Source organism: Chrysemys picta, chromosome 5 (genome assembly GCF_011386835.1).
Source record: "Chrysemys picta bellii isolate R12L10 chromosome 5, ASM1138683v2, whole genome shotgun sequence".
Classification (NCBI taxonomy): Eukaryota; Metazoa; Chordata; order Testudines; family Emydidae; genus Chrysemys; species Chrysemys picta.
Window position 1 is genome coordinate 86411166 of NC_088795.1, and position 26659 is coordinate 86437824.

The 26659-nt window shown below is 42.4% G+C and overlaps 1 protein-coding gene across 24 annotated transcripts in view; it reads left to right on the forward strand.

The window, feature by feature from the left end:
* The window catches only part of MTUS1 (microtubule associated scaffold protein 1), a 209323-nt gene that overhangs the window by 147184 nt on the left and 35480 nt on the right, over window positions 1-26659 (forward strand). For 23 of the 24 annotated variants that reach the window (XM_008168470.4, XM_065597998.1, XM_065597999.1 and 20 more), the window contains one exon: window positions 21973-22039. In XM_008168470.4, the coding sequence (XP_008166692.2) occupies window positions 21973-22039 (67 nt within the window). Of the gene's footprint in view, window positions 1-20717; window positions 20926-21972; window positions 22040-26659 lie in introns of those variants that run through there. The other variant, XM_024105383.3, reaches the window with a different exon arrangement.

Below are 26659 nucleotides of genomic sequence, written 5' to 3' on the forward strand. Positions count from 1 at the left end.
TCACTGTGAAAGGTACTGAGAAGAGGTGCTTTTACTGCAGAATGTGTTGGTTATCCAAGTAGTCGGAACCCCTAGATATGCCTTAAAGAACTTTTCAACACACGTGATTTCTGTTCATTTCCTGGATTGTCTACGTGAAAATGCCAAAATAGTGGTCAAGAAAATGAACAGACCCTACACTAATAAACTCAAGGTGAAAGGGAGTAGATAGTGAAAGAAGGGGCCTCTTCCCTGCTCCCCACAGGGCCACCTAGATGATTCTATACAGGGCCGGCACTTTCCCTAGGCGACCCTACGTGGTCGCCTAGGGCGGCAGGATTTGGGGGGGCGGCATTTTGCCGTCCTCAGTGGCAATTTGGCGGTGGGGGTCCTTCTGCTCCGTGTCTTCGGGACTCGCCGCTGAAGCGCCTCAAAGACGCGGAGTGGAAGGACCCCCACCGTCAAATGCTCTGAGGAGGAGCGCTGCCGCCTAGGGCGGCAAAAACCCTGGCGCTGTTCCTGATTCTATAAAGTCTATTTCACTTATCAAGCAGGACCATTTTGACCATAATACTTCACACTTGACAATACTTTTTATGCTTAAATATCAGATACCTTCACAAAAGTGGTTAACACAGTTTACACAGGAGACCAGAGGCACAAAAGTGTCACTGGCCCAAAGTCAATGAGTCAGTAACTGTGAGCCTAGATTGCCTGAATTTCATGTGCTCTAACAAGATGAAACTGCTTCCATGTTGAAAAGAAATCTTGGGGAAAAATACTAAGAAATGTATAGAAATCCCTGCTGAAACTATGAATTTGAGTCAACCGTGTCTTTAAACCAAAATACATGATGAAATGGGGGGGAAGAATAAACCTGTACAGCAAGTAAGCCCCAATATAAGAAAATGGATGAAATAAGAAACCATCCAGCTAGCATTTTCTACATCACTTTCAAGAGGCAAAAATTGTACTAAATAGGGTCTTTAATACATCTGTGATTAATCTGCTACATCTCTTGTCTGAAATTTAACACTGGCATATTCAGGTTACACCTGAAGTTGGGGAGTAGGAGAAAGAAATATCCCATACACGTAAGAGCTTGTCTACACTTACAGGACTGCAGCTGCATCCATGTAGCACTTAGTGTGCAGACACTAGCTACCCCAATGGGAGAGTTTCTCCCCTTGGCATAGGTACTCCACGTGACAGGGATGTGGAAGAGTTATGTTAATGGGGAATCCCTCCCTGATATAGTGCTGTCTACACCAAAAGTTAGGTTGGGAGTTGGGTTTTCCACATCCCTGAGCGACATAGCTATACTGACATAAGTTTGTAGTGTAGGCCAGGGCTAAGTCAGACCTATTTTGAGTTGTAATTACACTTGAGAATCCTGTCTGACCAGACCTACTCAGTTCAGTGTCACCAAAGGAATGAATAAACATCCGATGGTTCAGAACTTGTATTAAATAAAGTCATTAAACCATTAGAGACTTCAGAGAATGTATACTGAAGACAATTAAATCCCAGACTACAGTATTCATGAAGTCTGGAATTTGTGTTTACTAATAAGCCAAAGGCAAATGAAAATTGATTCCCTAGTAGAAGTGTTCTATAAAAATGGAGAAAAAAACATGAACCGAAACTGAAGGTCATGAGTACCGCTCTTAGAAAACACTTAAGATTGTGTCAGAGGAAAGGCACTGCTGAGACAAATATTGAGTGTCTTGTAAGAAGTTTGTTTGCTGTAGTATAAAAGCTTTCTAGTGGCCTGAGGAATGTGGTGAATCCAAAAAAGATTCTGGAAACAAAACCACCAATAGTATTTTAGTGCTCCCGTAGTGAACTTTGCTGCCTCAATTTTGTACACCTCTACCCGATATAACGCGACCTGATATAACACGAATTCGGATATAACATGGTAAAGCAGCGCTCCAGGGGGCGGGGCTGCGCGCTCCGGCGGATCAAAGTAAGTTCGATATAATGCGGTTTCACCTATAACGTGGTAAGATTTTTTTTTGACTCCCGAGGACAGCATTATATAGGGGTAGAGGTGTATTTGAAGTAGGGTAGATAAGATGGCTTTGTCACTGACTCCTTTTCTTAAAGCATGAATCAAAAAACATTGCTTCTGTGCTCTTTGGAGATTCACCACAATGGTGTTCTTAGTCTAAGTTGCCCTCCTACTCCACCCTGTTAACACTTCATGCTATTATTGTGTTTGGAAAGCATGGTGACTTTTGTGAACAGCACTTTGTAAAAGTAGAATATCAGCTGATTTCACCAGCTCACTTTCCCTCCTAGATAAGGTGATATATAACTAATATTTCAAGTCAAACTTTTCAGACCGCTTTCATTTAGAATTGGTATTTTGTTCCAAACCAAAGCATCTGCTTTTATTCGTAAATCCTTTAGGACCCAAACTGATCTTGTCTGTCCAAATATTGAGACTTAAATTGATAAGGGGTCAAATTCTGCCATCCTTGCTCTATATATAGCCCGTTGAAAGCAATAAGACTATTTGTGTAGGTACTACTTGGGTGTATAAGGAAGCAGAAACTGGGCCCAAACTATCAAAGTATATGTAATCCTCATATGCGGATTTTGGAGGAGCAATGCATAAACCTCCATAGTTTATCTTCTAGGGTAGAGTTAATGGTGCAAGAATGGGTGACCAAAGAGCAGATTATAGAAAAATGTCATTCACTGGGTTCTACAATGTGGCCTGTGGCCAAATTTACCTCTGAATCAGAGGTGTAGTCTCATGAAAAATCAGGTCCCAATTTGTGATGCTTCATCTTGATAAAATGAGCCTCTGCTTGGCTCAAGATGGTACGTTCCATGCTGTGAACTGTTGCCATCTAAGGCTGCAGCTTACAGTTAAAAATAGGATGGTTGCAATCTAGTCTTCTGCAAATGGAGTGTAGCACCTAGCAAACTGCTAAAGTGACCTTTTCCTGGCAGATTTGGATGCTTATGTTGTAAGAACTATTTGCAAGTAAACAAAACCTTAATTTATTATACCTGCCTATAGTTCCTAATGTTTAATATGCCTTTTGCCCTTTGATTTTTAGGAGTAGGGAACGACAATTAGACAGCAAGACTCACTTGTTAGGCTTTCTGTTTTAATGGTAAAATTAAGATCACCATTTATACAACAGTAAAAAATCACTTAAGTACTTGCTATACTAATGAGATTCTATTTGATGCACTCAATTGAAATAATTAACTTTTTGCTCAAATTCATAGATTCAAGACCAGAAGGGACCATTGTAATCATATAGTCTATGGTCTGTGTTATATAGGAAATCGGAACTTCCCCAAAATAATTTCTAGAGCATATCTTGTAGAAAAATCCAATATTGATTTAAAAATTCAGTGATGGAGAATCCATCACAACCATAGGTAAACTGTTCCAATGGTTAATTGCCCTCACCATTAAAAATATAGACCTTATTTTCTATCTGAATTTGTCTAGCTTCAAGTCCAGCCATTGGATCGTGCCATATTTTCTCTGCTAAGCTAAAGAGCCCATTATATTTGTTTTTCAGATAGATACTTAGACTGTAATCAAGTCACCCTTTAATTTTCTCCTCGTTAAGCTAAATACATTGAGCTCTTTGAGTCTATCACTATCAAGAATGTTTTCTAATCCTTTAATCATTCTTATGGCTCTTCTCTGAACTCTCTTCAATTTATCAACATCCTTCTTAAACTCTGGGCTCAGTATTCCAACAGCAGTCTCACCAGTGCCAAATATAGAGGTAAAATAACCTCTTTACTCCTACTTGAGATTCCCCGTATCGCATTAGCTATTTTGGCACAGCATCTCCCTGGGCGCTCATGTTCAGCTAATTATCCACCATGACCCCCCAAATATTTTTCAGAGTCACTGCTTCCCAGGATAGAGTCCTCAATCCTGTAAGTATGGCTTACATTCTTTGTTCCAAGATGTAGACATTTACATTTAGCTGTCTTAAAACACACTGCTCTGTATCAGTGACATGTCCTCTTCATTATTTACCACTCCCCCCAACTTTTTTTTATCTGCAAACTTTCAGTGACTTTTTTTCTTCCAGGTCATTGATAAAAGTATTGAATCACACAGGGCCAAGAACCAGTCCTTGTAGGACCTCACTGGAAACATCCCACTTGATGACGACTGTCTGTTCCCAGATATATTTGAGACCTAAAATTAGCCAGTTCTTAATGCATTTAATGTGTGCCAAGTTGATTAGAAAACTGGAATGAAAATTAAGACGTTGTGTAGTACCAAGTCAAACACCTTAGCGAAATCTAAGTATATTACATCAACACTGTTACCTTTATCAACCAAATTTGTAATCTCATTAAAAAAATTACATTAGTTTGACCATTTGTCTTCTCTAAACACATGCTGATTTGCAGTAATTACATTACTCTCCTTTAGTTCTTTATTAATGGAGTCCCATATCAGCAACTCCATTATCTTGACAGGGATCAATGTTGAGCTGAGAGGCTTATAGTTACTCAGGTCAGCCCGTTTACCCTCTAAAAATTGGTAAATTAATCTTTCTTCGTCTTCCGGAACCTCCCCAGTGCTCTAAAACTTATTGAAAATCAACATTAATGCTCCAGTGAGCTCCTCAGACAGCTCTTTTAAAATGCTTGAATGCATATTATCTGGATATAATGATTTAAAAATATCTAAGCTTACTGCCCCACCAGTGCCGCTTCGTCATCAGCTGGTAGTGGACTGGGCCCATCCTCTAAACTGGGTCTTAACTCAGGGGCCCTCTCATCAGCGAAGGTTTGATCTACCCCATACCTCGCTGCTTTTCCTTGAACTATGCCAACCTCCCTGGCTGCCTCCCTTCTCAGGGCTCACCAAGCCACACTCCATTCTCCTAGGGAGTGACTGAAGACTCCTTCCTTGCAGCCCCTTCTGTTGCCAATTTCCTGGCTTTTATAGGCCCCGCCTCTTCTTGCCCTGCTGAGCCTGTTCTACTTAAATCCCTGTCTCCTTATCCAGGTTCAGCCTGGGCAGTTAATTTGGCCCACTTAACCATCTTAACCCTTCCGGGATCTGTGTGGGGTGGACACCCCATCACAGGCTGCGATGTTTTTTGAGTTAAGAAATTGTCACTTGTAATGTTTAGAAATTCCAGGTATGTTTTAATACTGGCAGCATGAGACCTCCAGCATATGCCACCCAAATTGAAGTCTTCCCCCCCCCCCCCCCATGATTACACAACTTTTTTCCTACACATTCTATCTAGCTGCATAAAGAGGCGGTCATTTTTTTCCCTAGTGAGATTCGGTGGTTTGTAGCAGATAGGTGACCAGATGTCCTGATATTAGTGGCTTTGTCTTATATAGGACACTATTTACCCCCGTCCCAATTTTTCACTCTTGCTATCTAATCATCCTTGTAGCAGACTCCAGCTTACATCCCATCTTGTGCTGTGTGTTAGGACATTGATCCATAAGCATTCAAGATTACTTTTTTCTGAGTCATCAGTGATTTGGAAACATTTGTAACCCATTTCTCCTTAAGATAAGTGCTTCTGTCAATATTTTAACGGTTTTATATTTAACTCTTACACTTTTTACCCACACATCTCCATACTTTGCAAGGAAAAGCTAGTATTTTTAAGTGCCAGTCCATACTTACTTCCCACCTGGTGAGTGCACATCCAGTGGTGAATGCACCCCTCCCTTCCTTGTGCAATTGCAATGGTAGAAGTGTGGAGCCACTGTGTCACACCCAGTTCCTTCTCTACTACTGTGATATGTCAGAGCAACTCTTCTTGGATTTACCTCCACTACAGCTTAGATACCTACAGTAGAACCTTCAAGATATGGACCCCTTGGGAATGGAGGTTGTTCGTAACTCTGAAAAAGATGTTATGGGATGCTCCTCAGGGTGGACTGCTCGGAGTGGTGGCTCACAGCTGTGCCTGTGAACTTCAGCATCTTCACCTCCTACCTTGAAGTGGCTGCCCAGCTGGGGGTGTGCATAGGCAGCTGGTGTAGCCCCCTGCCTGCAAAGGTGATGAGTGAGGCACTCTGGGGCACTGCAATGTCAGTGGGCAGGCAGTGCAGGCTGTGGCCCTTTAAAACTGAGCTGCTCCTCCAGAGTTCAGCATGCAGGCAGGAGCTTGAGCTCCAGCAGCAAACACTCCAGGCCAGGTTCCAGCAGGAAGTCCAGCACTGCTCATGCTTTGCCTGCTCACAGAGGAGGTACGAGACGTGCTGCACAAACTCCTAGATACTTTACACTCATTAGTGCTGAGGCATGTCGTGATCCTGATCAATGAGGGAGTTTTGGAACCTGCAAGGATCCACTAACAGATTCTGGCATCTGTGGCACTCATGTCAAAATGAGCAGATAGGCAGTATCAGGTCCCACCCAGTGCTGGGGTCCCTGGTGGTGACAGCAGCTAATGAGAGAACTCACTAGGGCCACCAGAAGTCAATCCCCAAGGACATGGAGGCAAAATGCCTTGATTTGTTCTCCAAAAGGGCATACTCTACTGCAGCCCCTCCAGATGAGGATCTTCAATTGTCAGGTTGTCCTAGCAAAATATGATCACATAAAGTGAAGTGTGTTGCAACAGTTGATTGACAACTTAGATAGGACTGCAGGGATGAATTCCAGTTGATCCTTGTGAAGGGGCGTTGGGTAGCTAGAACCACCCTACAGTTGGCTGTGAATGCCACAGATGAGACAACAGCAATCACCATGCAGCACTACTCCTGGCTGATTTCAGCAGGTATCGCTGGAGAACTGCAAACAACAAATGAAGACTTGTCATTTGAAGGCTGCTCACTTTCACAAGAGAATAGATGAGGTGATGAAGTCCCTCAGACTCTAGGCCCACCCTCAAGCATTAGGAATGTATGCCCTGACCTCCAAAAGGAGCCACTTTAGGTTCCAGCCTGATCAGTGGCACCAACAGCCATACTCCTATTTCAGACAGCCAGAGCCATCTGGCCTCAAGGAGGAAGCACACCATAGGATCTACCATTCTGCACTAGTGCTGACCATGCAGCAAGTTTGATGTGATATGTAAGGACAGCATACCATCCTCCCCTCCTTTCAGGAGCCCTCTGACACACTTCCAACAGGCCTGGTCCAGTATCACCCCAAGACTACTGGGTGCTGGAGGTGATCCAGAGAAGTTACACCATTCGGTAGCTTTCCCTTCTCTCAACCATCCCCCATTCTCATCCCTATTCAGGGACCCTTCCCATGAGAATCTGCTTGGACAAGCACTGCAGTGCTTTCTCACTCTTGGTGCTATTGAAGCTGTTTCCCATCAACAGAGGGGAGGGGGCTTCTATTTGCATTACTTTCATATCCCCCAGAAAATGGGGGTAGGGTTCAACCAATACTGGACCTCAGACATCAGTGTCAAGAAGCTCAGGTTCAAGATGGTTCTCTTGCATCCATTGTTCCCTCCTTGGACCAGAAAGACTGGTACATTTCCCTCAACATCAAGGACATGACTTCCCCATCATGATTCACCTGGTGCATGGGCTGCTCCTGTGGTTTGTTAGACAATCACTACCGACACTGGGTTTTGCCCTTTGGTCTGTCTTCAACACCCCACAGATTAACAAAATGCCTGATGGTGGTGGCAGTCTAACTCAGTTGTTCCCTTAGTCCTCTTTTCTAAATTGAACAGTCCTAGTCTTTTTAACCTCTCCTTATATGGAAGCTGTTCCACACCACTAATAATTATTGTTGACCTTCTCTGTCCATTTCCAATTCTAATATCTTTTTTGAGATGGGGTGATGAGTACTGCACGCAGTTTTCAAGGTGTAGGCATACCATGGATTTATATTGTGGTATTCTATTTTCTGTATCTATTCCTTTCCTGATGATTCCTAACTTTGTTAGCTTTTTTGCCTGCAACTGCATATTGAGTGGATGTTTTCAGAGAACTATCCATGATGACTCTAAGATCTTTCTTGGCAGGTAACAGAGAACTTAAACCCCATCATTTTGGACATATCATTGGGATTGTTTTCCAATGTGCATTATTTTGCACTTATCAACACTGAATTTCACCTGCCATTTTGTTGTCCAGTCACCCAGTTTTGTGAGATCTTTGTAACGCTTCACAGTCTGGTTTGAACTTAACTCTTAAGTAATTTAGTATCATCTGCAACTTTTCTGCCTCACTTGTTACCCCCTTTTCCAGATAAATTATGAACATGTTGAACAGCACAGGTCCCAGCACAAATCCTGGAGGGATCCTGCTGTTTACCTCTTTCTAGTGTGAAAACTGACCATTTTTTGTCTTATCCTTTGTTTCCTATCTTTTAACCAGTTACTAATCCATGAGAGGACTGACCTTCCTTATCCTATGGCTGCTTATTTTGCTTAAGAGCCTTTGGTGAGGGACCTTGTTAAAGACTTTCTGAAAGCCCAAGTACACTATATCCACTGGATCACCCTTGTCTATGTACTTGTTGACATCCTCAAAGCATTCTAATAGATTGATGAGGCATGATTTCCCCTACAAAAGCCGTGCTGACTCTTCCCCAACATACTGTGTTCATCTGTGTGTCTAATAATTCTGTTCTTTCCTGTAGTTTTACCCAATCTGCCTCGTATTGAAGGTAGGCTTGCCAACCTTCTTTTTTTTTTTTTAAATGGCGTCACATTAGCTGTCCTCCAGTCCTGTGGTATAGAAGCTGACTTATTACTGTTAGATTTATCAATTTGTTCCAAAACTGCCTCTATTGACACCTCAATCTAGGGCAGTTCCTCAGATTTGTCACCTAAAAAGAATGGTTTAGGTGTGGGAATGTCCCTTGCATCCTCTGCAGTGAAGACTGATGCAAAGAATTAATTTAGCTTCTCTGCAGCAGCCTTGTCTTCCTTGAGTGCTCCGTTAGCACTTCAGTGGTCCAGTGGCCCCACTGATTGTTTAGCAGACTTCTTGCTTCTGATGTACTTAAAAAACAAACAAACCCCTTTTTTTGCTGTTTATTTTTTGCATGTTTTGCTTAGCTGCTCTTCAAATTCTTCTTTGGCCTGCCTAATTATGCTTTTACACTTGACTTGACAGAGTTTTATCCTCCTTTCTATTTTCCTCAATATGTAACTTGCAATTTTTGAAGGATGTCTTTTTGTCTCTAACTGCCTCTTTTACTCAGTTAACCTTGGTGGCATTTTTTGGTACTCTTACTGTTTTTTATTTGGGTTATATGTTTAGTTTGAGCCTCTATTATGGTGTTTTTAATAAGTTTCCATGCAGCTTGCCAGCATTTCCCTGTTGTGACTGTTCCTTTTAGTTTCCATTTAATTAGCCTCTTCAAAAAGGGGAACACAAAAATGACGTTAAATGCTACTGTGGTGGGTTTCTTTGGTATTTTCTCCCCTAGAAGGATATTAAATTTAATTACATTATGGTTGCTATTACTGAGTGGTTCAGCTATATTCACTTCCTGGACCAGACCCTGTGCTCCGCTTAGGACTAAATCAGAATTGCCTCTCCCTGTGTGGGTTCCAGGACTAGCTGTTCCAAGAAGCTGTCAATAATAGTGTTTATCTCTGCATCCCATCCTGCGGTGACATTTGGGTGTAGATGAAATCCCCCATTTTTTTTTTTTTGTGGTCTCTCTAATCTCCCTGATCATTTCACAGTCACGGTCACCATCATGGTCAGTAGTATGTCCCTATTGCTATATTCTTATTATTCAAGCATGGAATTTCTATCCATAGAGGCTCTATAGTAGTTTGATTCATTTCAGATTTTTACTGTATTTGACCCTATGCTTGCTTTCACATATAGTGTCACGTCCCCACCAGCGTGACCTACTTCTGTCATTCCTATACGTTTTGTACCTGGTATACATTGTACATTCCTATACGTTTTGTACCTGTGTCTTATCATTCCACCAAGTTTCTGTGATGCCTATTATATCCATATCCTCTGTTAATACCAGGCACTCAGGTCCACTTACCTTAGTATGAATTAGTATGAAAAACTCTTTGAATTTGTATACAAATGTTTATAAAATTTGTCCATGTGTAGTTGCCTGCTTTGAAGTACTTTAATTGAATGGGACTTTTTTCTTTTCTTTTTTTTTTATTTGACTGTTTCTCTTCAGTTCCCACCTGTACTTTATCAACTTCTATTCTATTCTCTTTACTAGGATATACAGAAACCCCTTTAATAAATCCACCCCTAAGGAATGTCTGTCTGAGCTGTGTGCTCCTCTTCACGTGTCGGCTTTCCTGCAGCCCTTATTTTATAAACTCTTCTGACCTTTTTAATTTTACATGCTAGCAATCTGGTTGCATCTGAAGTGGGTTTTTTACCAACGAAAGCTTATGCCCAAATAAATCTGTTAGTCTTTAAGGTGCCACTGGACTCGTTGTTTTTGTGGATACAGACTAACATGGCTACCCCGGGCTACTATTTTTATCTAGGTGTCCCAAGAGGTCCACAACCTTTGCACCCAGCAGGCAATTCACCATGAAGTTCTCCCAGTTATCACAAACCCAACTACCTATATTTCTAATAATTGAATCCCTGAATTACTATTCTCTGTCTCTTCCTAATAACTGGGGTCCCTTTCCCTGGAGAAGGGTATGCTTGGTGTGAGAGAATACCATGACATAATCTGGAAGGAGGTCCCAGCTTTGGGATCAATTACATCTGCTCCAGTTTGATGATCTTTTCCAGGAACTTTCATCCTCCTCAACAACACAGAGGCTGTCAGACTGAGGGTGGAATCATAGAATATCAGGGTTGGAAGGGACCTCAGGAGGTCATCTGGTCCAACCCCCTGCTCAAAGCAGGACCAATCCCCAACTAACTGTGTTCCTGAAAGTCTCCTTTATGTACTTCTGTCTCCCTGAGAGACTTGGTACTTGGTCTCTGAGGTCCATGTATTGCTTTTATGATATGCACACATGCCACCTGCCCACAAGGAAGGCAATTACACATGCAGCATTCAGTGCAATAAACTGGATAGTCCCCATTCTTCTGCTGGACTTCTGCTGGCATTATTTTTATTTTGCAGGCTGTTTTATTGGTTTTTTGGTTTTGGGGGGCGATTAACCTAAGTTTAGTGTGTGTGTTAGGTGTTATGTGCGCCTCTCAACCCCCTCACAAAAAATCCCATTTGCTAGCTCCTCTGGTTGCTTAAGAGGGTTTAAAGAGGCAGCTTTCTCTCTGTTAGCCCCGCCCTGCTTCAGGGCTGTCCAGAGGATTCGGGGAGCCTGGGGGTCTTCGGCGGCGGGGGGCCCCCACTGCCGTATTGCCACCAAAGACCCGGTGCTTTGGCGGTGGGTCCCAGAGCGGAAGGACCCCCCACCGCCGAAGACCCGGAGCAGAAGAAGCTCCGGGGGCCTGGGCCCCATGAGAGTTTTCCGGAGTGACTGAAGGACCCTGCTCCGGGGGCCCCGAAAAACTCTCGTGGGGGCCCCTGCGGGGCCCGGGGCAAATTGCCCCATTTGCCCCCCTCCTCCCCCCCGGTGGCCCTGCCCTGCTTGTCAAGCGATCCTAAAGGGATTAAGGATCAAATGATAGCAGGCTAGAACCTCGTCAGTAAGCTTTCAACCTAGCCATGCAGGTCACTTGGCGCAGTACACACCTTCCAAAGCAGACCATACTAAACTGAATGCAAGCAAGCATCCAACAAACTCACCCCACAGATCATGTAGTCTCTCCTCCTTCACCTGGAGAACTCCCTTGCAGAAAACTCCCATCTGCTACTCCTGTTCACCCTGCACAGAGAATATCAAGCTGGATTGCCCAGTGCATCAGAACATACTATCAGCTAGCAGGCAGGTAAACATCCAACAAGATTTGGGCCCAGTCCACTAGAGGACAGTCCAGCTCTGTGGTCTCCCTAGCAAGACTGACTATCCAAGATGCTTGCAAAGTGGAAACGTGGCTGTCAAGTATATGCGTTTTCTAACCACTACACAGTGATGCAAGCGGCCAGGGATGCTGCATGTTTTGGGAGATTAGTACTACAATCTATATTTACAGAGACTCCCAATACCCCTGCCACGAGTGAGGGTCACAGCTGGGGAGTCACCAGCTGTGGAATATGCACACTGACTAGCACTTGAAGAAAGAGGTTGGCTACCTGTACAGTAGTGAATGTTCTTTGAGATGTTTAGTCCATATACATATTCCACATCCCACGTGCCATCCTTGCTGCTTCTGAGTCTAAACATCATGAGCTTTTGTGGTGGTGAAGGAACTGCATGTGGCAGGGTGGCTCTGCCCCTTATAACCTCCCATAAGGAAGGGGGGGGGGCAGTCATATGCTGCCCTGAGGAATACTGCTGACTAGAACATTCTGATGGGTGCACGCCGGATGAGCACTTAGCAACTGTGGACTCTGTATATGGACATTGTTTCTCAAAGAACATCCATTTTGTGCCGATAGGGAAACTAAATCAGAAAAGGGTGGACAGACTTGCTCACACAAATTAGCAATAAATACCCATTTCTCTTGTCTTATAGACTAATATCTTCTCCTCTGGACCATGCTGTCTGTGTATGACATTTACCTTTATCCCACAGGCCAAGGCTCATCAAATTTCATCATAGGCTGACTACATCATAATAGTATCTTGTGACTTACCCATCTTTGATTTGCAGAGACCACTTCATATCCCATCCACATTGAAAAACATCCCTGTGGCGACTACAGCCATTGCTTACATTGGGGAAGAACTTAATGTGTTTTTAGATGTCTTCAAGTGCAGTTTAGCAGCAGAAAAGAAGGGAAGATAATATTTTAACACCATGTAAACAGCAAGTGCTCTGTGGACCACCAGAGATCATGGACCATAATTTGGGAACTGCTACTCAATGCTATTTATGGAGTAATGTAGGTGTGTATAATACTTAAAAATAAACTGGTAAATCATACCCTAAGGATTTTACGTTCCAAATTAGGTGTAATACAGCAAGAAGTGATAGATAAAAGCTACAGCTGTTGAAAGGTCCTGGTATATTGATGTTTATGCCCTTCTAGCCACTTCTGTTTTTGTAGTTAACTTTGTTTACATTTAATGGTCAGGATATTATGAGCATTGAGGCAAATAGGCATACATGGTCAGGATATTATGAGCATTGAGTGCTGAAGAAAAAAATTTGAAATCCCCTGAGAGACGACAGGGGAAGTCTGAAGACCTGATTTGTTAATCATACAGTTAATACCCTTTTTAGGAAGAGTATTTAATTTGATAAATACAGCTGTATATAAATATTGCGATGCCTGTTTCTAGCAAGATGCAACCAGCATCTTGAAACTACAGAATGAAATATATATATTGTGTATTTCATTTCATACAACATTAATATGGACCACATTAGTATAAAATATTGGTACCTATTTGAGATGGCCTTGTTGCTTCAACGTGGGGAAGCAGTTATACAGATCATCCCAAACAAGTGTCAATAAAACCCTTATACTACTCCATGTATTCACATCATGTTTTATATAAGTATATTAGAAATATTTAGAATTTTAACAGTTTTATTGGTACTATTTTTTCATGTCGGCTTTTCAAGGTAGGATCCCTCAGTACCATCAGGCTATCTGTGCAGGCTTCCAAGAGCAAACTCTTAACTTTAGAAACTTCTAAATATGACCTCCAGCCAGCTTTTCTTTACCTATATTCTCTTGACTTCAAAAGGACCTTCTACGGCTAGAAGAGTTTCCATTGGAATATTGGTATCTTCCCTTTCAAGTGGTCTGAGGCTCCTATGTAAACCTGTAACATTGACACGCTTCCCAGAGGTACCCAGTGTTTTGAGCCACCTCATTACCACCTAACCTTAGTGTGAGGAAATCTTGTCTGTGCCTGCCGGGCATCAGCCCCCTAACTCCAGCAGCCACAGACAACACAAGCATTCCCCTCTAGGCCTTGCAGGCACTGCTGTCTCTGTACTGGTTAGTATCAGGAACAGCTCAAGCCCTCTGAGCATCTCCCTGTTCCACTGGATGCTCTCAGTATTCACAGTTTCACTGCTTCCAAAGAAACAGTACCCCCCAGCTTACTTGTTTCACTTCAGATCATTGCTCCATTTAGCACACAACACTTAGATCTGAAACTAAGTGTGTTTATTTAACCAACCACAGAGATTCAAATAATAGCAAGTAGAAGTATTGAAAACAAATGGGGGTGGTGTGTACACATTTATAACACACATGCTAGAACCTAGGCTTTATTAACAAGATACTCGTGTATTGTGGAATATTACCCAAAATCCTTGCAGTGTTTTATAGCCAGGCTCGCTGTTAACCTCCTTTCATAAGACAAACATGCTGTTAGCTTGCCTCTTTGGTGAGGGATCCTTTGTGCTTTCTTGTACCCCTAGATATCCCCTAAGAATCCTTTGTCCTTAGTCAGGAACAGGCTACCCCCTGCTGTTTTGTCCTGTAAATTTCCTCTCCCCTAGATTTTCCAGTCTATTTTTTTTTCCTGTCTGTGGCTCAGTATGCAAATAGGCATACATTGAGAGGCATACAATGTCCATATGACCAGACAGGCAGATAAGCATCTGTTACTTCATGGCTGAAAGGAACATATCTGAGACATGTCACTCCTGGTGACCTGCCTTACCTTTTAAGGCCTTAAGAACATAATTTTCTGCATCAAGGCATAACTTCTTAAATATTATCCTTACAAACATTTAGCAATGATCAGGATACCAGCGGGCTACAACTCTTGGTAGAGACCTCGCTCATCACCTTTTGGTGAACTAAGATACATATATCTGACTCAGGAGATCCCTATAAAACCCTGTACACCCCTGGTGCCCTTTGCCAGTTGGGACCAAGAAGTTCCTGGGTCACAGGCAGTACAGACTATTATAAGCATGGGCCTCAGACTAGTGTGATTATGAGAGAAATTTGGAAAACTCCATCTTTTTCATTGATGGAAAACCTCTCTTCCTGGTGTGGGCAGCTGTTTTTTTTTTTTTTAAATGGCAGCTGTCTGAAGCTGCTCAGATGTTTGGAATGTTACAGGCAGTCCCAGTGGAGATGAATTTGTGAGCGGAGTGTGGGTGAGGTGGTCAAAGGTGCATGTAAAATGTAGTTTATCACGTGGATATCAGCACCGCACGTGTACATAAAATGAGTATTAAAAAACCCCAGACATTTCAGTATATAAATGTAACTTTTCCATTGCTGATTCTTGGAAACTTTCCATTTGCAGTTCTAAATACAATTTCAAAGGATTTTGTTTCCAGAGGAGGAAATAAAGTTTTAGAGTTTATACTACACGGCACTTGTAACTAGTACCAGACTTGCAGTGATAGCTTATTGGGCAGGTATGCCTAACTAGAGCCAGATTTACCACCTCTGTCATACAGTCTTTAACTGACAGGTTTCAGAGTAGCAGCCACAAAAAGAACAGGAGTACTTGTGGCACTTTAGAGACTAACAAATTTATTTGAGCATAAGCTTTTGTGGGCATCCGAAGAAGTGGGCTGTAGCCCACGAAAGCTTATGCTCAAATAAATTTGTTAGTCTGTAAGGTGCCACAAGTACTCCTAGTCTTTAACTGTAATAGCTAGTTGTTGAGGGAATTACAGTTCTACACACATCAAGGAATGCCACAAAGTAAAACAGGATTTACACTTCAGTTTCAAAAGCTGCAAGACACACCTAGGTATAAAACTATATAAACTTTGTTCATTCTCTTGTTGGGACTAGGATTTACTCTGGTATTGTCCCTAATCCCTTTCCAGCCCCACACAACCCTCAAAATTATAAGAAAAAGGTTGACTTGGACAAAATGTCTATGTATTTTTGTGCCATTAAAACAGATCAGTTTGAAAAAAGGGCAGACACTAGTTATCCAGACTTCCTACTTGATCCGGCAATGAGGTCATAATTGTGCTTGCAACCTACCTGTTGCCGTTGAAATAACTGATGTCACAAATTTAGAATGACTACTTCTTGAGTGTTCCATGAAGTTTGAGTGGGATGATCTTGCTTAAACACAGATCTTTAATTAATACCAAACAGCTGGAAAAATGAACAAATCTAAACTAATTTCTCTTTGTAGATGACTTTTAAAGCTGCTGCATTAATTTCTAGTCATATTTTAAATTAAAATCTTGCAAAGCATGTATTTATTTCTACTTTGATGCTCTACCCTGAAGTATTACAATGTCATGCTGCATAAAACTTGAAATGAAATACCTATGATAGTTTTGATTGGACCACTCAAACTTCACATCTTCATATTCTTTAGTGTATTATCATATTTCAGTTTCAAGTCTTGCAAGTTTGGTTTTATTTTGTAGAACTCCACATATGTTTAGGACTACAGTTCCCTCAGCACCTAGCTATTACGTTTAATACTAAGCTATATGACAGAGGTGGTAAGCCTAGTTACTGTTTAATGTATCTACCTAAGAAGCTTGCATTTTAAGTATTGCATTCAGATTTTACAAAAGCCTGGAAAGAAACTAGAAGGAGCCCTGATGTTTTTCTACATCTGGAAACAAATGTTTAGTGTCTTTGTTTTCCTTGAAGGTTTTGTAACTAACAAGGAAATTCTTTAAAGAATCAGAAAAACTCTTTGACAATTATCTAACGTAAATTGTCTTTAAATGCCTGTCTGTTGTTTTCAGTTTATATACAGACTTTTAAAAAAACTTCTTTTCTATTTTACAGTGGGTCTAGTGATGATAAATGTCTGAAGAGGCTTTGGTAGAGTTCAACAACCATGGCTGTAGTACTACTTAATTTTCTGCTTTTGTGCTCTTAAAATTTTCATTTTCCATAAATCTGTCTATGGGAAAATCTAATTATTTGTCTTCAGTGTAACTAACATGCAACAATTCAGCTAATGTTGGCAGCTGTGAATTTTAAACACGCTACTTGAATTTGGATGTGTTGGTAACTGGTAAAGCCCAAATTTACCATTATGCTAGGCACTGTTTGAATGATAAACCCAGTGCTGGCTTTTAGCAAGTGGACAGTATAGGGTGGATTTGTACCCAAGCAGATTATGTGCCCAACTTCCACTCAAAATCAACGGGAATTAGGTGCCTAGCTCAATTAGGTGCTTTTGAAAATCTAACGTATATAACCAGAGCAGGCATACGCTGGGCAGATTAAGGCCCTGGAAGTTCAGTATGGGTACACAGAATGCCCTTTGTGGAGACCTGATATTCTAGGAGGTGAGCAGGCCTTGGCTAGTCTGCCCCGAAAAACTGTTAGCAAGGGAGAATGCTGCTTACCCATATGGCTGACCTAGAAGTGCTCACTCTCCCTTTCCTTCAGTGCCATCAGTCAGTCCCATGGAACTTGGAGGGAAGACAGAGTCTTGGCTGACTGGCTGCTTTGCCCTGTGGCATTGCTGACAGAAGCATACTTAGGCTCTGCTCACCTTTCAGATGGCACACAGGTCTCACGAGTTTCCTGCCTCTAACCATCCAGGAATTGCTTCTCCCTGTGACCAATGCTGATTCCCAGGCCGTGTCTATAGTTCAAATTTATATTGGCATAGCTATGTTGGTGTGAAAAAATCCTATCCCTGGCTGACATAACTATGCCAGTAAAAATGTTAAGTGTCAAGTAGCTTTGCTGATAGAAGAGTGCTCTTGTTGGCATAGCTAACATCATTTAGGGTATGTCTACACATAAACCACTATGGTGGTGCAGCTGCATCACTGGAGCACTTTAGTGAAGACACTACCTACACCAACTGGAGGGGTTCTCCCTTTGGCATAGGTACTCTACCTCCCTGAGAGGTGGTAGCTAGGTTGACAGGGAAATTCTCCTGTTGACCTAGCACTGGCTACTCCCAGGGTTAGGTTGGTTTAACTACATCACTCAGGGGTGTGGATTTTTCACACCACTAAGTGACACATTTGTACCAACCTAATTTCCTAGCGTAGAGAGGGTTGCCAACCCTCCAGGATTGGCCTGGAGTCTCTGGGAATTGGCATAATTCTCCCGATGACTACTGAAAGCAATCCGGGAGATTTTAATAGGATTTTTTAAAAAAGGACATTATGTAATGTTGGAAGAAAAAAAAATCTCCCAGAATAGCTTCAGTCAGAGTTGGCAACCCGAAGTGTAGACCAGGCCTCAGCGAGGTGGTGGTCCTACACTAAACAGGAAAAACTCCTGTTGGTGTATGCTGCGTCTACACTAGGAGGCTATGCCAGCACAGCTCTGCAGTGTAGACATAATCTGACATAATGTAAAGGCAAAGGGTGCAAAGCATTGATTAGAAATATTCAGAGCTGGCTGGAATCAGGTCTGGTCTACACTATAGACCTATATTGGTATAACTATGTCGCTTGAGTGTGAAAAATCCACACCCCTGAACAACAGTTATACCAACCGAACCCCTGGAGTAGACAGCGCTATGTTGGCGGGAGCTTCTCCCGTTGACGTAACTACTGCCTCTTGGGCAGATGGATTAATATGCTGATTGGAGAGGGCTCTCCCCTCAGTTTAGAGCATCTTCATTAAAGTGCTAAAGCAGCATACCTGCATCAGTGCAGATGTACCAATGCAGCATTTTAAGTGTAGACCTGCCCTCAGTCTCTTTTTGGGAAGCTGGGGAAAGAAAAAACTGCCAGGTTGGAGATGAGGAGTCAAATAGCACCAATAAAGGGAGAAGAAAGGGAAGTAACACCAAGAAAAGGACCAAGAGAGCTTGGAGACCTATGGAGGTAAAAAGGAAAAACATTGGTGGAGAAAGTAGCCGGAAAGAAGAATTGGGTAGTAACACAAGTAGGGTTAAAGAGGGTTAACTAAGAATTGGAGTGAAGTTTTACAAATGAGAAGTTTGTAACATTGGAGGCAGGGAGGAGGAAAAACAAACACTGAAAGATAAAACAAACCACAGAACAAATATATGCAAGTATAAATTTAATTTAGTAGAGAACAAGGATCCTGAAGGTGGCTATGGAAAACTGCGTCAAGATAATGAAACAGAAAAGGGAAAACAAAATACAAGGTAGACTAAGTCTTAGTTTGCATAGTTCAACAAATGATAGTAAATAGTACTTAACTATGTACACAGCACTACAGTGAAATCTATTTAGATAATAAAAACTCTGCAGTATTCACTATTTCATTGTCAGATCTGTAGTGGGCACTGATGTTACAGTGCTATGACTCATCCTTTCCTCACACTCTTTTCCTGAGAAAAACTGCATCCTGGTAAATTCCCTTGAACAAGTATGAAATTCTAATACCCTAAAGAGCAACTTATGGCTGTGGTTTAGTCTTGATTGGGAGAAAGTGTTCAATCAAGTTAGAAAACCCCTCCTAATGCTTATTAATAGGAGGCTACAACAGTCATCTAACAAGCCTTTGAGTATGTTAGCATGAGTCTTAATCGGCATTAAGAGGAGTCTTCAATTAATTGAGTTAAGCTAACTTGATTGAGCTAAAATGACAGCATTGCACCTTTTTTGCCTTTAAGATAGGTCATGTGAATATACATATGCTGTGCCAGTCTGCTCAGTACATAATCTCTCTAAATTTAAGGCCAGCCCTATAGTTGAGGATCATATATAGGTGTCCTTCACTTGATTTAAACTAGACAGGAGCAGACGTCTTCAGCAACCCTTTTACCCTCTCCCTCTAGGCTCAATGTAATAACCTCACTTTATTTTCCATTTGTATCAAAAGAGAATGTGTTTTAAGGCAACTTCTAACCTTCATATGCTAATTTTTTAAATTAAATTGTTATAATATAGGCAAATGAATCTGAAGAGAATGTGTAGGTAGGTCTTTATATGAAGCATAGTCAGTGAAGGACTTGCTTGAAAAGTCCAAATGTTACACTGTATGAGTTGACAATTTTTGGAAAAAACACTCTCTCTTTACTCACAAACAAACTAGGCATTACAGCTGTGATATCAAACTAGGAGATGGCTGAAATGTTGCACTTAATGCTAAATGAATGGCTACCTAACTAATGGATACATCTAACTCCTTTGGGCTTTAATTGTCTTTAGGAGCAGTGTCTCATAGTTTCGCTTACTCTTCAGTGAGTGAAGGAATTGAGATTTGGAAGGAATATTTGCCACCTCCTTTATTCTCCTCTAATTAAGTAATCTGATAAGTGGGTTTCTTATCAAGAGTCCGAAACTAATTTGCAGTAGGAATAAATAGGGGAGAAATAAATATATTCTAAAGGTGGGGTTTTCTGTGAGCACTACTCCACCCCTTGGCTCTAAGCATGGCAGTGTTAATGTTTGAATTTAACTACCATAGATGTTTGTGTAGTTGCTACTCCAAAAAGAAAATCTGAATGGTTTTGTACAACTGTATTATGTTTCTAATATAGTACAGGTGAGAGCAAAGGAGACAATGTTCACAGTGAGGCTTTTTGCAAGTGATGGGTTCATTAGAAATGCAAGTTTGGGTACTCATCATGTTAAACTTAGTGTTTACATTGCATTCTCACTGGTGCATAATTCTGTTTTTCTATCTGGGTCTCGGGTCAATTATTTTTGTGCATACAAATTTAAGTGAAAGCCTGGTATATCTAGTTCAGAAAGCTAAAAATACATCCCATTATCCATGGAGAAGGTCAGATTTTCCTTTACTGTACCAGCTGATATTTGAGTAAGTGGCAATCGATCAGTCTAATGTCTGCTTCTCATTTTTCATAAATGAAGGGCTGTGGCTTTAAGTAATCACTGGCTGCTTGTGCCAAGTGCAGAAGCTGCAATATCTGCCTCTGGTGGGAGAGAGCAGTACAAGAAGTACGGTAACCTGCAAAGCTTGAAGTAAGGCTGAAGCAAGGTCCAATGGAGCCCTTCCTAGTAGTGTCTTATATCTAGCTAGACCAGTTTGGTTTGTGGTGTTGCCAGTACCACCTGTATACCCTGTTACATGTGCAGGGGGGAAAGTGGAGAGACAGAAGCTGGAAAATGGGCTGCACTAGCAGCAAAATGTGCCTCTATTCTCAATGTGCTGCAACAAGGGTAATTTGTTTTATAGTGCTTTCCTGGAAGAATGTCAGGGAATTTCAGCAGTGGCTGACTGCAGGGAAGGTGACATGGCTCCAGCAGCAAGCAATTCCTGACTGGAAAGCCTGAATCTTATGATCTCTGCAACATTATGCTCTCCACAGCAGTGGTTGCGTCTGGAGGATTGTGTTCATGAAGTGAACGCTGAGCTGTGAAATACCTTTAATGTAGTTATGCTATGTATGCTGTGGGTTGTCCTTCTTGAATCTGATTCTTAGACTCTGTTCTGTGCAGCAGCTAGTTTCAGGGTTTTTGGCGGTCTTTCAGTTGTGGGCAGAATATAAGGGGAAAAAGAGGTAGCTTTCTCTCCCCCTCTCCCCCCCCCCTGGCTTTTAAGTTGAATAACAAGCTGATTCTTGCTTTAAAAAGCTCTAGTTAGTCTTCCTGAATGCCAAGACTATTTTCTATATTTTTATATATTTTCTTTCTATTCTAATCTGTTTTTTAAAGCTAGAAGTTAAATCTGAGTATTTTAGCAGTCATTGAACGTATAAAATCTATTAATGAAAAAATGGCGATAGTTTAAAAGTGAGCTTTACCTTTCCTTCATAGAAGATTGAGCTTCTAGCAAAGTTTAGCTTTGTTTACATTCAGCACAAAGTACATATGCTGACTAGATCTTAGCATAAATATTTAAGTTTGTGTTTGAAAGAGGCATGTATCATATGTCCTATGCATGCATTAGTTGAAACGTTGTGGGTCAATATACAGTTACAGCCATGAGGGGGAAAAAATCCTAAATACTATCATTTAATTGCTGCAAACTAAGATTTAATTGGATTGTTAACTTGGGATAACTAGGGAGGCTGTTTAAAGAATAACTTCCATAACAGCTAAGGAACATCTGTGTGTTTGTAACAGCAAAGCTGTTACCCTAAATGATTCATTTCTTGGCTTCTCCCTCTTGCCTTTTGTTTTCCTACAGATAATGTGAGTTAATTATTGGAAGGTGCTCTGTTCAAAACACTAGTAACCAAATGTGTTTTTCTTCTTTTTTTACAGAGGGAGGAAGCACTAAAACAGCATAAAGAGCTATCTCAAGAATTCCTCAACCTTAGAGGAGAGCTGGGTAAGAAGTTATTTTCCCAATTTTAGGGGGGAGGGGAGGAAATGTGGCAAGAGTTGTTTTGTAAAGACAGATGTCATGGTATTGTAACAGAAGTCATTAATTCCCTGGCTGAATTCTGTTCAAATGCTTAAACGCTGCATTACTCTGGAGTCTTGACAGCATGACCCCGGGTTCACTGAATTCCTGGCGCTGATCTGACTAAGCCTGCAGGGCCTCCTCAGGAAGCATGTATCTGATGACCAAAACGTTCACTTTCCAAAGAGGGCAGGATGTCTTACAGTATGCATATTCCTGTTTGATAACTAAATTATTTGTAAATTGTTTCTAAAGACACTTTCTAGCAAAAGTCCATTAAAACTAAAATGTGCCTTATAAATCTATTATATTTTCTCTTACTGGCTTGTGGGCAAATGAGTCTAAAATTAATAGAAGGAAATGCCATAAATCTCATGAGATTAAATGCCTGAGAACTCATCTTCATGGACAGCTAGAATATTGAAAATGAACTGTAATGTGCAAGGGATAGTTTTGCCAACTTTGAAGTTGCATTTAACTATGTTTAATGGTGACGTCAGTTTGTTTTGCCTTGATCTTAAAGAGATGTTTTGCTCAGAGATTTGTTTGAAATGAAAATGTAACTGCAGTTGAGGCAAATGAAGCTAATGCTTATACAGTATCAGCACATTTTTATTGTGATAACCTACGACTGTAGCATTCTGAAAACACAAATCACCTCTGTGTGTCTGTTTCAGATACAGCATCATCATTATTGAAAAGTTGGAAAGTAATGTGAAAATAGGACCCGAAAGTTGTAAATAGTCTGTCAAAGTTAACAGTGTGTATAGCTCTCCTTATTTGCAGCAACAGCATTAAATGAAGCCTTATTTTCCAGTAGTGACTGATAGGATAGGCATTTGTTGGCAGCTACCAACCAACCGAGTTAAGAGCTTAGCTTTCCTTGGGCCCTTTACTCTCTCCAACCATTAACTGTCAGGAAATGGCTTCCCCATCTGTCACAACTGCTTATATCTAATTTACAGTTTTAAAAAATGTAATTAAGCTTTCTGCAACCGTGTGTCTTCAGTGTTATACACAATTGAGCAAGTGCTTTCTTTGCTGCCCTTTACTTTTATTAGTTATACTGAATTAATTCTGTAGTGTAGATCAGGGCTTAATAATGAATAATCCCCACCCATGAGCGACATTGTTTTATACCGACCTAACTGCCAGTAGACAGTGCTATGTTGGCAGTAGGTGGATTAACTAAGCCGACAGGAGAGTGCTCTTGGAACATCTTCACTAAAGCACTTCAGCAGCACAGCTGCCTGGAGGCAGTGTTAAGTGTAGACCTGTCTTTAGGGTACTCTTCACACAACTTCATCAGCAGGTGCTGCAGAGTCAAAGGTGCAATAGAGTACACTGGGGTTGCACACTTCATAGTTTGTCTGCCGAGCTTACTGCACACATCATGGGTTCCATGCATTCCTTAAGCTCCCTGTGTGCCATCTTCCTGTCCCCCTCTTTCGGAGACTTCCTGAAACTTCCCCACCCTTTCCCTCATGCTAGAGGCTCTGGGGGCCTCCATATCAGGATGCCCTATTCTCCCCATGCCAAGGCCTGTGTGCATGCCCCCATTCCGCATTTTGTCTTCACCAATGCATGCCCCCATACCTCTTTCTGTCTGGGAGTGTCATCCGGGGTGTCATCTGAGAGGATGAACAGGAATATTTTATGCTCAAAGATGTTAATGGGTGCATCAACCAATTTGATCTATAGACAATTGCAAAGGAGCTTGACGCTGTGGCTGTGTTAATTAGATGGGAGGGGCTTTGTGTCCCACATTTTCCCCCTTTTTGTTCTAATTTTCTCCATAATTAATATGGCTCTAACCATTGAAGCCTAGAATTTTCCCTGAAATTTTGAAATTGATCAGATGTGGTAGACCAAGAGATGCCTTTGAATTGAATGTAAGGTCTGTGCAATCTTGGCCAATAAATGCCAGAAATTTTAACTTCAAATTTCCTTTTTCATCTTTTGCATGAAATTTGATATAAAATGGCAAACTTTAATAGGTTCTCACAATATAGAATTGTCAACATGTGTCTTTAGCCTTCCTACTGCTTAGTATGGAAATAGGTTTCTTCCACCTTAGAGAGGTTATGGACAGGGCCAGCTCCAGCATAGCAAGCAGGTGCCTGGGGCGGCCAATGAAGGGGGGGGTGGCACGTCCAGCCATTTGGCAGCAATTCGGCGGCGGGGCCATCACTCCCTCTCGGAGCAAAGGACCAGCCACCAAATTGCCACTGTAGAATGAACTGGCGGTAGAACTGCCGCCGATCGTGGCTTTTTGGGGGGGGGCTGCTTGGGGCGGCAAAAACGCTAGAACCAGCCCTGGTTATGGAATCTCCATCACTGGAGGTTTTTAAGAATGGTTAGACAATCTTTAACTGTCAGGGATGGTCTAGATAATATTAAGTCCTCTTGAGGTCCCTCCCAGTCCTACACTTCTTCTAAGATTCATGAACGCTAAAGAGCCCTATTCCCAAAATAAGGCTATGTCTACACTAGAAATGCTACAGTGACACAGCTGCAGCTGTGCCGCTGTGGTACAGACACTTAATACGGTGACAGAAGGGGTTTGTCCATCGCTGTAGTAAATCCACCTCTTTGAGAGGTGGTAACTGGGTTGATAAACAAATTCTTTGTCGGTGTCTACACTGGGGTAGGGTGACCAGATGTCCCGATTTTATAGGGACAGTCCTGATTTTTGGGTCTCTTTCTCATATAGGCTCCTATTACTCCCACCCCCTCCCCCTGTCTCAATTTTTCACATTTGCTGTCTGGTTACCCTACACTGGGGGTTAGGTCAGCTTAACTACATTGCACATGGTGTGAAATTTTTCACAGTCCTGAGCGATGTAGTTAAGCCAACCTACCTTTGTCACGTAGACCAGCCCTTGAGAAACTCTTAATACTGGAGTTTTAGCTTCGTACAAACAAGTCTCTTGACATGACAAATGAGTTTTTGAGAGAAGTTAAGACAGACTATCAGATAAACTTACAGGAAAGAAAACCCATCTCTCACTCTGCCCTTCTATTCACATACCTTTTCAGCCTCCTTTCCCCTTCACATTTATTTGCCTTCTGACCTAGTTGAGAGAATTTCTTTAATTATCATAGCTCTTTATTAGGGATGGTAAAACCTAGTTTGGAAAAGTGGGTTGGGAGGGCAAAACTAGCCTGTATTTTGTTGTTTTGTTTTGCCAATCACCGTTTTTAAAAATAAATAAACATATGTAGTTATCTCCTTCTCAAATGACTCTTCCCATAGGCTCTAGCTGCCTCCCCTATGACTACTAATAGTCTGAGTCTTTAGCTGGGAAGACTGACTTCAGATCTCATTCTCAAGTACTCCTTTTAGATAGGTACATGGGTGGCAGGTTTGTAGAAATTTTGGTGGTGCCCAGAAACCGTCCCCCCCACACTCTGCCCCCTCAAACTCTGCCCCCTCAACCTGCCTAAGGCTCTGGGAGGGAGGTTGTGGAGGGGAGGAGGTCTGGGGTGCAGGTCCTGGGCTGAGGATTGGGGTGCAGGCTCTGGGATGGAGTTTGGGTGCTGGGTGCAGGCTCCGGGCTGCGGCAGGGGGTGGGTGTGCAGGAGGGGATGAGGGATGCAGGCTCTGGGATGGAGTTTGGGGGTGGGAGGCGGTGCAAAGGGAGGGGGTGCAGGCTTTGGGAGGGAGTTTGGGGATAGGAGGTGGTGCAGGGTGAGGGCTGTGGGTCTGAGGATGAGGGGTTCACGATGTAGGAGGGGGCTCAGGGCTGGGGCAGAGGAATAGGGTGCAGGGGGATGAGGGCTCTGGCTGGGGATGAGGGGTTTGGGGCGTTGGAGAGGCTCATGGCTAGGGCAGGGTAAGGGCAGCCTGCCTTGCCATTAGTGGATGGGGAGTACTAGGACCCTGGGGCAGCAGACAGCAGTTGCTGGTGGGAGCAGGGCTCCGCGTAGGAATGTGCTACATCAGCAGCATAAGCAGGCATGGGAGAGGTGTGCACTGCTTTCTTTCGGGCAGGGACGTGGGGGGGGGAAGGGGGAGACTTGCGGTGGGGGGACGTGCGGGGGAGGTGGCAGGTGGAGGCCGGGACCTGCTCCAGGCATGGGCGGGGCGGGAGGGAGACCCGCGGGGGCTGGGGCCCGCTCCAGGCAGGGCCGGGGGAGAGACCTAGCTCCAAATATTGCTGGAGCTGGGCCCCCAGGCCTGAATATTGCTGGAGCTCGGGCACCACAAAAGAATATAACCCGCCGCCTATGGATGAGTAGTGATTGGAAAACTTCAGATACTAGTCATCTTGATGTATAATGTTGTAGGGGATTGTTAAACGTTCTTTCCCACATAAATGTTGTTTCTTCGGTACTCCATCCCCCTACCAATTATGGGAGTGCTACACTAGGGCATCATTCCATTACTCTTACTCATTGTGGTCTTAAAGTGAGATCCAAAATGTTAACTTCCATGAAGTATCAGAACTGCAGGGTCTATTTGATTCACTTACCTTTGGAAGATGCCTGTCATGGGGTGCACCACTCACCGCTGGGCTGGCGCTGCCTCCTGATCACTTTGGA